The sequence below is a fragment of the Phoca vitulina genome, unplaced genomic scaffold (genome assembly GCF_004348235.1).
Source record: "Phoca vitulina isolate PV1807 unplaced genomic scaffold, GSC_HSeal_1.0 scaffold2, whole genome shotgun sequence".
NCBI classification, from domain to species: domain Eukaryota; kingdom Metazoa; phylum Chordata; class Mammalia; order Carnivora; family Phocidae; genus Phoca; species Phoca vitulina.
Window position 1 is genome coordinate 6,329,430 of NW_022589705.1, and position 14,751 is coordinate 6,344,180.

Genomic DNA, 14,751 nt, shown 5'->3' on the forward strand with positions numbered 1-14,751 from the left:
ACCTCTGCTACTGTCTTTTTTCTTTTTTTTAAGATTTTATTGATTTATTTGTCGGAGAGAAAGAGAGGCAGCACAAGCAGGGGGAGTGGGTGAGGGAGAAGCAGGCTCCCCGCCGAGTAGGGAGCCCGATGCGGGGCTCGATCCCAGGACCCTGGGATCATGACCTGAGCCGAAGGCAGATGCTTAACAACTGAGCCATCCAGACATCCCTCTGCTACTGTCTTTAATAAAAACTGTTACAGGGGCGCCTAGGTGGTGCAGTCGGTTGAGCATCGAACTCTTGGTTTCGGCTTGGGTTGTGAGATGGAGCCCCTCATCTCCATGCTCAGCGGGAAGTCGGCTTGGGTTTCTCTCTCCCTCTGCTCCCCCCCCCTCAAATAAATAAATAAATCTTTTTTTAAAATTAGAAGATAAAAACTGTTACAATCAATACATTCTGCTGAATCCAGGAAAATGTTTCTTTGCCTAGAAGTGATTAGCACATAATTAGCCATAGCAAAGACTCTATGTTATTATGGAAAGATCATGATATTTTGGTCCAGAGAGCCACAGGTTTGCCATTTGTGAGCAGAATGGCTCAGCAGAATGGTTTTCTCATTTGGGAAGCAGGGATAAAGTGCTTCTAAGATTGTAATTAGGATCAAATAGATAACGTCTGGAAAACGCTCTATGTACTATAAAATGTTATGTAAAAGAAAGATATTATTCCTTTTGTAACAATTTGCAGAGTAAGGTAACTGAGCACTCCAGATGGCAGTTGACTTTTTTCTAAGATTTGAAGTAAGTTCAGTACCTAACTGATTAAATAAATTCTGTCGGGTGAATTTCTGTTAAATCAAGGGTATTTCTAATGAAAGTGTGTGCATGCATACACTTGTGTGTGTGTGTGTGTGTGTGTGTTGCGAACTTGACAAATACACCAGCCTATTCATTAACTTCAGAAAGCTTTTCTCGGGGCGCCTGGGTGGCTCAGTCGTTAAGCGTCTGCCTTCGGCTCAGGTCATGATCCCAGGGTCCTGGGATCGAGCCCCGCATCGGGCTCCCTGCTCCGCGGGAAGCCTGCTTCTCCCTCTCCCACTTCCCCTGCTTGTGTTCCGTCTCTCGCTGTGTCTCTCTCTGTCAAATAAATAAATAAAATCTTTAAAAAAAAAAAAAGAAAGAAAGAAAGCTTTTCTCATGACTGAAATCCTGAGAATGTGGGCATCCATAGCCTGGAAGAGTCCCCTATATTTCACCGGGGTGAAAAATAATCACCAGTGGTCAGGTCATGCAAGAAAGCTACACTTGAGGAGAATCCAATCCGTAGGAAGATTTAGAAGGTAATGAAGTGCAGTTCCTGAACTAGCACATATCGTCTCTGAAATCCCTGAGTAAAGACCAGAGGCTTCACCTGTTTTTCACTGTCAATTGCCTCAAGCTATAAATAGGTCTAAACCTCATCTCTCTCTTTTTAGCAGAGAAGGGTCAGATTACAGGTGCAAAGCAAAATCATAAAATGAGTGTCAGGGTATTTTATACTGTCAGGCAGTCATCCCCACAGCCTCCTCTCTCCTCCTTTCTACTGTGCTATCCTAGAGTCCAGGACCCCGGCAACAATGCCTCTGTTGAAACCTGCAGGTAGGTGTGCAAAAGTGTTTGGAGAGCTCGATTCTTTTAAATGCAACCATTCCTTTAAGCATCTTGTCAGCTTTGATGATCCTTTCTTTAGGGTCAGAGTAGCTTTGATAATACTTTTCAGGAAGAAGCAAGGCATGATTTTCAAGGATTTTTTTCTTTTTAGTTTTGGAAGGGAGGTAATTTCCTAAAACTGTATTATGTGGTAGCATCTTGGATGATCCCAGTTTGAAAACTGTAGAAGATATTTAAAATCTACTCTGCTCATTTAAACAAAGCTGGTGCCGTCACCTTTCTGAGAGGGGTCCCCTACAATGTCTCTAGCTAGAGGATTAGTTGACAACCATGAGCATAGTGGAAATATTAACCCAATCACAATCCAGGTTTGTACACATAGTAATTTTTAGAATAATAATGTCTTTTTCATTACAAAAGAAATACATGTCTCCTATGAAATAAGAAAGAGAAATTACACTGAAAATAAAAGTAATAACACTCATGTAGAGAACGCAGAACATTTAGGAAAGTAGTAGTAAGAAAAAAACAATCACCATCCCATCATCCAAAGATACCACCTTTCACATGTCAATTTATTTTCTATGCAAATTTAAAGCATTTTTAAAAGCATTGTTATGATTATTTCATACATACATATTTCACTTTATATCCTGCCTTTTTTTGGCTTAACACTGTGACTTAATCATTTACCATAGTTTTTTAAACTCTCCCTAAACATCATTTTGAATGACTGTGTAATATTTTAATTTTCTTAACTAATCCCTTAGGTTCTTTACAATTTGGGTAAGTATAATTATACTCTGAGAACAATATTTGCCCCTAAAGCTTTTTCCATTTTTAAGGATGAAAATCAGTCATGGCTGTTTGGAAGGTGTTACTAAATTGTTTACCAGATGTGCTTTTTTTGTAAGCATTGTAAGAGAGTTTCCATTTCTCCAGATCAGATTTCTTTAAAATCACATTTTACAAAGTGTACCTCTTTAAAATTATAAACATAAATTTAAAGAGCCATATTAGAAAGGAAAAGAAAAGAAAGGGATGTGTACTGGCCATATTCCTAGGGGTTTCGGATGGCAGCAAATTGTAGGTAAATGGAAGAATAACTATAATATCACATTCCACCACACCCCTTTCTTGTACAGTCTACACCTTTCTATTCCAAAGCACCGATTAACAGCCACTATGATTTCTGAAAGTTGTTTATATATTTTATCTTGGTTTTTTTTACTTCATACAGCTAAAGAAAAACGTGAGTATTTTGGACTATTTTTCCTGCTATTTGCCAAAGGGTCAATTAAAAAATGATACTATTCATTAATTCAGAAACATGAGTATTTTTCAGCAGTGTTTATTAAATGATACCATTGAAAGCCAACAAAGATTAATAATGACCAGGGGTGCCTGGGCGGCTCAGTTGGTTAAGCGTCTGCCTTCATTCAGCTCAGGTCATGATCCCGGGACCCTGGGATCGTGCCCCGGGTAGAGCTCCCTCCTCAGTGGGGAGTCGGCTTCTCCCTCTGCCCCTCCCCCTGCTTGTGCTCTCTCTCTGTCAAATAAAAAAATAAAATCTTTTTAAAAAAGATTAATAATGACCATAGATATTCCATAGCATTGCAAATGAACTCATGGATTTTCTGGACTCCAAAAAACCCCCATTTTTTAAAGAGAATCTCATGGGGCGTTCATTTGATGTTTTAAAATAAACTGATGTTCTTCTTTAGATATAGATTAGCCAAGGGGGTCTATTGAGTCTTGCCTTAGGAAATCCTCAGCTCCAAAACGAAACATTTCATGGTAAATTTTTGTTACCAGATAAAATAAAAATCTCACTTTAGATAAAACTGTAACTCTATGTTCCCCTCCATCTCAAATGAGACTTGTCCTTTAGTTGACGGATAGTAGGTCTGCCTTGGAGTTCCTCTATGAGATGAGATACGGCGGACGAAACACCTACGACCTGTCTTTCTTACACACCCCTACAGCACTGCTGAGAAATAAGCATGCTTTTCTGGATCTGTTGAGCGAAGAGGCAAGCATGATATTCCTTTTCTCAAGAATCTTGCACTTCCCATGTTAATAATAATAATTCCCAACTTCTTTATAGTACTGTGTAGTTTTTAAAGTATTTCTTGTTTAATCTTTATAACAGTTCTCTGAAGTTGACATTATTATTAGCATTCCCCTGTTATGATGATGAACACTGAGACTCCCTGTGATTATGTGGTTTGCCCAAGGCCATCCAGCCTCCACAGACACTTTTTCTCACTCCACTCCTAGTTCAGTGTTCTGGCTTCATCATTCTACTACTTGTTTCTATTCTCTTGTTGATTCTATATGTAAATGCAGATGTCCTATCCTCAAGATATTTCCACTCAGATGCTCCATTATTGCAAATGTAATATGCTCAAAAAAGAACTCAACAATTATCTATACAGACCCAAGGGAGTCATCTGTCCTTTATTCCATAAATTCAGACTGTCACCATATCTTATCTCATCATCTTTTGAAATACCAGTTTCACTCTTTCCTTCCCACAATCATCACCACTCCCTGAAATATTTTTGAAAGGCAGAGTTCTTGAATTAGGAGTCAAGTTTCAGCTGTGGTTGCAGGAAGTCAAAACAACTGGTTGATTCAGTGGAAGGAAACATCAACCATATAATTTGGGGGCATCATGTAAACCACTTCTTGACAGTAGAGTTTCTACTTTTCAACTGTCTCTAGTGGCTTAGGGAGATGCAACCTTAGTAAAAACAATAACGTTTAAAAATATGAAACAAATGGATATGTGCGGTCCTAGATAATGACTGCTTACTCCGGAAGAGCCGGATCTTTAGCAAGTAGGGTTTGATTTCTGGGCATCCATTTCCCTGCTGTCCTTCCTGAGGCCTCCAGCAGCATTTCCACAGACCCACCATGACAAGCCAGTTACATCTTCATCCTCATCCCCATCCTCATCCTCCTCCTCCTCATCATAACCAGCTAGCCTATTTTTATTTGCCTTTCATGGTGCATGAAGCCTCTTCTAACTTCTGCTTGCTATTCATCCTTGAGGCGCATGTGCTTGCTTGTGATTCTCATGGAGGAATGATACTAATTTCTGGGGATCAGTTGGTAGTGGGGTGGGGAGGTATTCTCAGACTATCAAATGTATCTACTTCGAGTTCCATTTGGTCCTTTGTGGATTGTGGTACTTGTCAAAGAACTACTCCAGAGCATCCAAAGACGGTTTTCAGTTTCAGGCAGTGCTTGAGTTTAACGAAGCAAATAGACGCATGAAGTTTGGCCAGTAGAGTAGATTTCTGTTGTTCTCCTGTGCTAAGCCAGATGTTGAAAGCAGGATGACCTGACAGTGTTGGCAAAGTTATGAATCAATTGCTATCATTTCCAATGTATGCTTCAGCCTAAACTAAGTCATATCATTTATCATTTCCTTAATAGCCCAGAATTAACCCCAATACCACATAGCTGTCTGACCAATGCTGCCAAGTTACATTATTCAGTCTGAGCTGGTGCTTTATACTCTGTAAAGCATTTCCACATACATTATCATGACAGCCTATGAGTGAGGTTTTGTAGGTATTAGTCTTACCACTTTACAGATAAGGAAACTAAGACAGAGGAAGGTGAAGGTGTCGGTAAGTGCAGAACAGGGACTTGAGCACATTACACTTCCTTAGGTTAAATCTGAAAATGTGGCATTTTGGAGACCTGTATAGATACTGATGGGGCAGTATGCAAGCAGTTTGCTTTGTCATCATGTGAAGAATGTTCCATCTTCTCCTGTTGCTTCAAATAGCTAGCTGTTTGCCAGTCTCATTATTTGCTACCTGCTCTTTTCTGGAAATACCAAGAGATTTTAGAAGTATAAGAGGTAATGATGAAACAACTGGGTATGTGGAAAATGCAATGGAACTTAACAGAAGAACAGATACTTAATGGCCATCACCACCCTCTATGATGAAATTAGTTCTCTTACATCCAGAGAGTCTTAGGGTTAGTCATTGCCAAGCAAAAACTCACCCCTCCAACCATTCTAAGAATGGGAATATTAAGGGGTGCCTCAGTTGGAAGAGCATGCAACTCGATCTCAGGGTTTTGAGTTTGAGCCCCACATTGAGTGTAGTGATCACTTAAAATAAATAAACTCAAAAAAAAAAAAAAAAGGATGGGCATATTAAAGCATATAAGAGTAAAATTGGCTTTCTAAGGGTCATTCATTATGGAGGACCACGTGTCCACAAGAATTGGGACTCCCAACACCGGGTAGTAAATTTCAATGGCTCCCTTCCCCCACATACCAGCATATCCTCAAGTTTTCAGGATTTGAAATAATGTGTGAGAGAGACACAGTATCTGCTCTGTGAGGAAGACAGACCCAAAGGACACATTTATTTCTCAGAACTACCTAGATCCCTGGTTCTCTTTAGGAAGAAAAACTCCAAGGACTGACAATCCTATTCACATCTTCACAAGCATCAGAAAAACTTCACCAATTTAATGAGAAGGACTATGTTGCATGGTTACTATGAAGTCAGATTTAGCCCTGCCAGAAACAGGTGATCTTAGATTAAGTGCTAGTCCTGCAAGAAGCCAATCCCATCTTTAGGATCTCCTGAGATGTGCTGTGAGAATCTGACCTGTGTCTCTGAGAATGGATTTCCAAGCTACCCACCCAGAAACCTCTAAAGAGAGAGCAGGCATTGAGCTCTGACATGTTTCTGGGACGCTGGTTAGAGTATAGGGGAGCCATGCCCCCAGGGCAGTCCTTAGCACTGTGCCTTACACATAGCAGGAACTCTCTGATGACCTCTGACAAAGGGCTTAAATACTAACCCATGAAAACCTCTTTTAGAAATTGATGATGCATTACGTAGCTTTGCTGAAAAAGTGTTTGCCTCTGAAGTCAAAGATGAGGGAGGCCGTCATGAGATTTCCCCCTTTGATGTGGATGAAGTCTGCCCAATTTCTCATCATGAGATGCGAGCACATATATTCCGCCTGGAGGCCACGTCCACCTCTATAAAAGACAGGAGGTAAGTGGTGTAAGGGGAATGTTGGGACACTGGGACACAGGAAGGGGAAATGTCAGGGCAGATAGTTCACTGTGCCAGAGCTAAAATTCTTCCCTCTCCCCAAGACGCCCCACCCCAGCACTGTATAAGCTAGGACAAGATTACCAATGACTCAAAAGAAGAAAACAGTAGACCTCCTGTGCTCATCGCATCTTCCTTCAGTTGAAACCTCCCTATCTACCCAAGCAAGAGGATGAGAGCTCTATGCAAATTGTTCCAAACCACTGTGGGCTGATGGCTGCTGGGTACATACTCAGCTTACACACCACGGGTATAGAAACCAGAACACGAGAGCCTCATCTTCAGAGTTTGGTTCTAGCCAACTTTAGCACTGTGCTATCTGATACGAATATTGCCCTCTGGTCAATCTGACCTTCTCCAGGCCTCAGGGATACAACCCTCCATTTCTGCCTTTCTGCCCTGGTCCTCCTTTTCATTTTATGTCTTTAAGGAAAGAACAACAATCCACCTTCTTGGGCATGCCCCATAGGACCTAACATAAGTCTTGGGTCAAAGTAGAAACTCAATAAATACTCCTTGATTTGAGGAAGTAATATTGATTAAGCAACTTATAAGTTCCATACACTAAATCTCACCGAATTCTTATAAGGTGGGTATTATTACACTACTTTTTCATATGGGGCAACACAAGCTCAAGAGTTTAAGAACAAGCACAAAAAGACACAGGTAGTAACTGACATAGCCTGTGCTTCCTGTGGTACCCAGACTGCCCATCTGCCCGTGAAGAACAAGGTCATGCTGAAAGCCTTCTAGCATGTTCCTGAAGGCCCACTGTTCCAAGGGCTACCAGGAAGAAGGGAATACAGTCATGTGATACCTCTTCCCATATGGTTGGATCCTGTTTCTGACACCCGCTGTCATTTTAATGTTCACCTTTTGTCCTCGAAATGAAATTGGACAGTGAAACCTCAATCTATCACAATGAGACTCCCAATGAAGCCAAAGTTAAATCCTTTTATTTTTGCATTTCAAACCCAGGAAAAAACGTTCCCATGGACAGAAGACCATTAACTTGTCCATTCCCCAAAGTGAAACATCTTCCACCAAACTGTCCCACATCAGCGAATACATTTCATCTCCAACCTACCAGACCGTGCCTGACTTCCAAAGAGTGCAGATCACTGGAGATTATGCCTCGGGGGTGAGTCGCTCCTTGCCCCTCAGATGCAGCTGCTGGGAAGACACAGCTTGATTGTTTCAGCTTCCTTGCTTCGTCCCCTTCCTACTGAGGAAGGTGTTAGCTAAGCCATCCTTTGTTATACTTCCTTATTGCCTCTCAATACCAATATGCTAGACCTTCTATTTCTGTTTTGCTCTATCATCCCACATAATTTATCCTCCTTTTATCTCATTTGCTTGCACATGGAGAATATGTGGTAGAATGCAGTGTGTGTTACAGAATACACTAGACAAATTTGGGCACAGGAGACAACGAGAACAGCTGGTGGGCTAGTCTCACCGAGGCTATCACAAAGTCGGACAGGGAGCCTCGGGAGACACAGGGGGCTCTTGGGAAAAGATGGGCCCAGGACAGCCCTAGACTAGAGAGAAGGGCTGCGGGTAGCATAAACGAATCAAAGAAAACAGATGGGAAGAAAGAGAGAGAGATGAGAAGAGTGGAGAGCCCAGAGAAAAGAAGGAAGATGAGAGGCTAGAAAATTCTAATGGGGCTATTGTTTTTGTTTGACCAACGGTCATCTCCGATTTCATTACAGATGCTTACACAGTAGGTTATTGCCTGGAATAGACTCTAGTTATGCCACAGGGATAGTAAACTCATGTCACAAACAACTTGACCTGCCTGTCCTATCCAGAACAGTTGGGCAACTAATAAATCTCTGCCACGTGGACTTGCAGAATCAGCATCATATTGGTGAAACTGATGGTTAGCTATCAGTCTATGCTCCAAATATAGTTTTAATGACCCATCCTAAGCCCCCTTCTCATGTAACTTACCCCCTTAGGGTCAGTTCCAAGATACTTAAAAGTGACAGAGCAAGGAAACAAACACGATTCTGGTTTGTTCACTTTCTGTACGATAACATGGGTCCTCTGCAAATGGCAGGCATTTTAGATAGTAAATAACTGAAAGGAGATGTTTAATAGAGAGAGGGAAAACAAAGATTGGAGACCTCTGGAGTTTAAAAAAAAAAGAAGCCATAAAAATTAGGAGACAAACTTGATACCTCTGTACTTGGTAGGAATAAAAATAAAAAGAAGGAAGATGGGAGGGAGGACAAGGTTCACAGAAGTCGGGGAGTAGCTGCTTCTCCTCTGAAAGCTGGAGGGCACCTGAAACCATGGCCTGGAGTCTTTGAAGAACCAGTGTGTTGCAGTACCTGTTGGCTGGATGTGGCTGAGCTGATGAGCAACACCCTACCGGGTTGTGGTCTATGCCCCATCGGTCTTCACCCTTGTAACTGAACAGAGAGGTAGGGAGATCAGGACTAGGTTTCCAAGGCCATTAATCCCTGATAATCAAATGATTTCATTTAATCAGGTCTTATTGAGCACCTACTCTGTGTGAGGCATTGTGTGCTAAGTGCTGAAGACACCAAGGTGAATATCTTTTCCAGCTCTTATCCTAGAGAAGATAGACTGGTGGCCCATTATGTGGCAAAGGAACAAGCATGCCACATTAGAAGCAGAACCCTAGCTCTAGCACCTGAGCCAGACTTTCTTAGCTAAGGTCAGCAAGCCTTTAAAAAGAGTTCAACTGATTGGGATCAATATCTGGACCTCAAACACTGGGAACACTTATATTGGTCCCAGAAAGTCTGTGGGCTCTGATGATGAGCATTCAATGATTTCAAGTTATGACTCCTTGGGCGTGCCAGGCTCAGCCAGGAGTCGGGGATGGCACATGGGAGAGGCCAGTTTAGGAAATTTCCGGCAGTTCTAAGAAAATGTTACTCTAGAATCTTGCTATTTTTAGCCATGGGTAAAATTCTCTTTAAAACCATCCAAAAGATGGGGCGCCTAGGTGGCTCAGTTGGTTAAGCGACTGCCTTCGGTTCCAGTCATGATCCTGGAGTCCCGGGATCGAGTCCCACATCGGGCTCCCTGCTCAGCGGGGAGTCTGCTTCTCCCTCTGACCCTCCTCCCTCTCATGCTCTCTGTCTCTCATTCTCTCTCTCTCAAATAAATAAATAAAATCTTTAATAAAATAAAATAAAATAAAACCATCCAAAAGAGTGGAGTGCCTGGGTGTCAAAGTTGGTTAAGCATTCGACTCTTGGTTTTGGTTCAGGTCCTGATATCAGGGTCCTGGGATCAAGCCGCACGTCAGGCTTTGTGCTCAGTGTGGAGTCTGCTTAAAGATTCTCTCTGCTTCTCCCTCTGCCCCTCCCCTCATGCTCTCTTTCTCTCTAAAATAAATAGATAAATCTTCAAAAAAAGTTTAAAACCATCCAAAAGAATGGGTGATGTCCTGATGCATCTATAGATATAGAAGGCAGTGCGTGCATGACAGGGTTGGAAGGATGTGTGACATTTTATTCATCCCCAAATATTTCCTTCACTGACCAAAAAGTAGTGTGAATTCTCAAATTAGAGTGACGTCGTCTTTCAGTTGAGATACTGTCTTTAGAAGCCCATACGTAAAAACTCCGTATGTTAGGGGCGCCTGGGTGGCTCAGTCGTTAAGCGTCTGCCTTCGGCTCAGGTCATGATCCCGGGGTCCTCGGTTCGAGCCCCGCATCGGGCTCCCTACTCGGCGGGAAGCCTGCTTCTCCCTCTCCCACTCCTCCTGCTTGTGTTCCCTCTCTCGCTGTGTCTCTGTCAAATTAAAAAAAAAAAAAAAATCTTTAAAAAAACAAACAAACAAACAAACAAAACTCCGTATGTTACCTGGAAGGAAGAAAGTATTCTCCATGTTAGAATGGGATCTTTTAATCACATTTGCTAGATAATCACTGCTTTCTGGCAAAACCCCCAAACAAGCACCAGACTGTATAAGCAAAGTCTTACAGAGCAGGTGAGTTTTAGTAGAAACAGAAGAGTTGGAAAAACTTCAGGACCTGCTCCTGGAGGAAGACCCAGGGCCCAAGTCAAGTAGGAAGCAGCCATGTGAGCAGGCAAGGTTCAGCATGGGCAGCAGCAACCAGGAGAGTGAGCTCGTACCAAAAACAAACTTAACCCGCTTCTTGGATTTTCACAGGAGCGACTCCTGATACTCTGGCATTTTCTTGGCAGGTTACAGTTGAAGATTTCGAAATGGTTTGCAAAGGGCTATACAGGGCATTGTGTATACGGGAGAGGTACATGCAGAAGTCATTGCAGAGGTTCCCTAAAACCCCTTCCAAGTACTTGCGGCACATGGAGGGTGAGGCTTGGGTAGAAGATGAGAGCTTCTACCCAGGTAAGTAATTATTTTATGCAGTGTATGAAACAGATCTTTAGGTTTAGCTACTAAATATCAAATATGCCCCTAGATTACAGTAGTCCCCCCCCACCCAATCCATGGTTTCCATGGTTTGGCTTTCTGCGGTTTCAGTTACCCGAGGCCAGCTGAGGTCCATGAGCAGATGATCCTCCTGATTTATTGTCACGTCTGTAGTGGCCTTATGCTAGGTCACAATGCCTACATCAAGCACCTCACCTCATCTCACGTAGGCATTTTATCATCTCACGTGATTATCCCAAGAAGAGTGAGTATAGGGCAATAAGATAGTTTGAGAGGGGCACCTGAGGGCTCAGTTGGTTAAGCATCCAACTCTTGATTTCAGCTCAGGTCATGACCTCAGGGTCATGAGATTGAGCCCCGTGTCAGGCTTTGTGCTCAGCGGGGAGTCTGCTTGAGATTCTCTCTCTCCTTCTCCCTCTGCCCCTCCCCCCGTTCATGCTCATTCTCTCTCTCTCTCTCTCAAAATAAACAAATAAAATCTTAAAAAAAAGAGACCACATTCACCTAACTTTTATTACAGTAAATTGTTATAATAGTTCTATTTTATTATTAGTTGTTGTTGTTAATCTCTTACTGTGCCTAATTTATACAAAAACAAGTAAGTTGATAGAGCAGTAGCCCATTAATAGGTATGTAGGAAAAGACATAGTATATACAAGGTTCAGTACCATCCACAGTCTCAGGCTTCCACTGGGCGTCTGGGAACATATCCCCTCTGGATAAGGAGGGACGACTGTAGAAGTAACCCAGTCTAAAAATATCATACTCATCTTTGATCCATTGTCTCTCCTGCCCACGTGCACAATCATATGATTAATTCCGTACAATATCTCTCAAAATCTCCCCTCTTTGCTATTCCCCAAACCCTAATTTAGGCCTATATTTCTCCTTGTCCAGATTACTGCCATAGTTTCTGACCTACTCTGTTAAATTCTAATCTCACTCCCTTTCGGTTCATATTCACTTTAGTGCCAATTATTAAAACAGATCTGAACATGTCCTTCTCCTAACAAAAACCTTTCACTGCTGCTCATCACCTACGAAGTTAAGTCCAGTCTTTAGCCTGGCATTCAAGGCCTGCCATCAGCTGGCCTCCTAACTACATTTTATTTATTGATTTTTGGTCTTGCACCCTCATCCTATTTATCTACTCCACCTCTGTTCTGGTGGGAAGTATTTCCTGTCCTCCATTTGGTTCAGCCCTTTCCTGCCCTGTACTGTTGTCATTCTGTGCCCTGTGCCTGAACAGGGGAACAGTTCACTTTTTCTCTGTATGTCCAAATGTCCAGATCCAACCTCATCCTTCAATGTGCAGCCCAGATACTATCATTTCCTCTCTTCCTCTAACCTCTGGATAAATCTAAGCTATATGTTTTGACTTTCCATAGTACTTTATTTACATATCTCACTTTTTTACTTTCTGCCTTATATGAAGTTAAGTACCTATTTTTCAATAATCAGATTTTAATAATTTCACAGATTTCTATTGTATAACTTTATCATAATTTGTTTAACCAATTCTTACTTTTAGGCATTTAGATTTCTGACTTTTAAAAATGTATTTCCAATAAGGCTACAATAAATGGCTTTATATAAAAATCTTTGTGTAGTTTTTTTACATCTTTCAGAATATACTTCTAGGATTGAAATTTCAAAGGAGGCAAATATTAAAGTGTTTCTGAACTTCAGATTGTGATATCATTAAAGATTTCCAGTTCCGCCACTTCTTCTCTATAATTCCTTTTAATATTAAAATCATATTAAACATGTATCCAGTTTGGTAATGCATCAAATCAGTTTACCTATTTTCTACAATAGTGACATTTAGGATATCTGTTTTGCCTTTGTTTCTTCTAAATTATGCTTTGCCTCTCTAGGATGTTTAAGTATAAAGATTCAAAAATTAAGATTTGACACAGCAACATACTGTTTCACATCTCTCATGTTCCTTAGCTCCCAGTTTTGAATAGAAAATGTGTGAGTTTTTCTTTCTATATTATTTTCCCCACTCTGGCCATTAGTCATCACTTACAAACTGAAGACTTCCTGCTGCCTTGGGCACATACTTGTTGAAAGTAAAAGGCTAAGCGCGTTACAGGCCGTGACAGCACGGAATTTGTTCTTGGCTTTCTTAGGTTGAAATTGTTAGCACTGGAAAGAAGGGGACATTTACCCACAAAATCCCTTCTCAATTCCTTTGGCAGACATTGTAAAATCGTAGGTGCTTTAAAAGGTGGGTCAGGGCGCCTGGGTGGCTCAGTTGGTTAAGCGACTGCCTTCGGCTCAGGTCATGATCCTGGAGTCCCGGGATCGAGTCCCACATCGGGCTCCCTGCTCGGCAGGGAGTCTGCTTCTCCCTCTGACCCTCTCATGCTCTCTCTGTCTCATTCTCTCTCTCAAATAAATAAATAAAATCTTTAAAAAAATAAATAAATAAAAGGTGGGTCATATATTATAACAAGAACTATAATTCTTATAGTAAGAATTTATTTCATATTTCCATTTATATGAAATCCACTCTAGGTGGAGCACAAAGGCTCTTTAGGGCAGTGAGACTATTCTGCATGATACTATAATGGTGGATATGTGTCATTAGACATTTGTCAAAACCCATAGAATGTACAACCCTGAGAGTGAACTCTAAGGTAAACTATGGACTTTGGCTGGTTATGACCTGCCAGTGTATGTTCATCCATTGTAACAAACGTACCACTCTGGTGGAGGGTGCGGATAGTGAATAAGGCAGTGCTGTGTGGGGGTAGGAGTATATGGGACCTGTGGACTTGGTGCTCAATTTTGCTATGAACCTAAAACTGCTCTAAAATATAAAGTCTATTAAAAAATAACTGCTCTAAGTTAAGACTTACAGAGAAGGTTGGTTTTATTAAGGAAAAGATCCAAATTCTACTTTTTGACTGTAGTTTGACTTTTATTTCTATGCAATTATCTCATAAGCTAATAAAATGTTCTAAACAGAAAGCCTTTGATAACCTACTGTAGTAGATAAAATTATTTGTAAGTACTACATCAATTATGTGAACAATACTTCTAAAGAGCTTGAAAATCATTCTTACGCTAGAAACGATCTTACGGTTATTTTACACTACTAATTTAGCCCCTTTGGAAAATAATATAAAAATAAACTTTAGCTGAGCCCTGGATAATTATAACCTATGACGTACAGGATTCCAGACGAATGAGATCTTACAGCATTTCATATTTTGGTTATTTTTATGCGGCCATTTATCTTATTTCTTGATCTATTTTACTCTGTGTTTTATTGAAAAAGTCTTTACCCCTCCTATGAAGAAAGAAGACCCCTTCCGAACTGATGACCTCCCAGAAAACCTCGGTTATCATCTCAAAATGAAAGATGGTATAGTTTACGTCTATCCTAATGAGGCAGCAGCCGGTAAAGATGAGCCCAAGCCACTCCCTTATCTAAATATGGACACCTTCTTAGATGATATGAATTTTTTACTTGCTTTAATTGCCCAAGGACCTGTGTAAGTGTTTAATGATGTCTGACCTATTACTACTCCCACCACTACTTCTACCGCCACCCCCATTACTACCGCCACCACCACCCCAACTACCACCACCACCCCCACTACTACT

General features: G+C 41.3%; 1 protein-coding gene across 1 annotated transcript in view; it reads left to right on the plus strand.

Annotated features, from left to right (window-relative positions):
• Positions 1-1,495: 1,495 nt before the first annotated feature.
• AMPD1 (adenosine monophosphate deaminase 1) overlaps positions 1,496-14,751 on the plus strand; it is a 22,276-nt gene continuing 9,020 nt past the window's right edge. Inside the window, 7 exon segments of the mRNA XM_032415729.1 lie at positions 1,496-1,531; positions 1,533-1,617; positions 2,870-2,881; positions 6,488-6,668; positions 7,707-7,869; positions 10,923-11,088; positions 14,423-14,639. Coding sequence (XP_032271620.1) covers positions 1,496-1,531; positions 1,533-1,617; positions 2,870-2,881; positions 6,488-6,668; positions 7,707-7,869; positions 10,923-11,088; positions 14,423-14,639 — 860 coding nt within the window.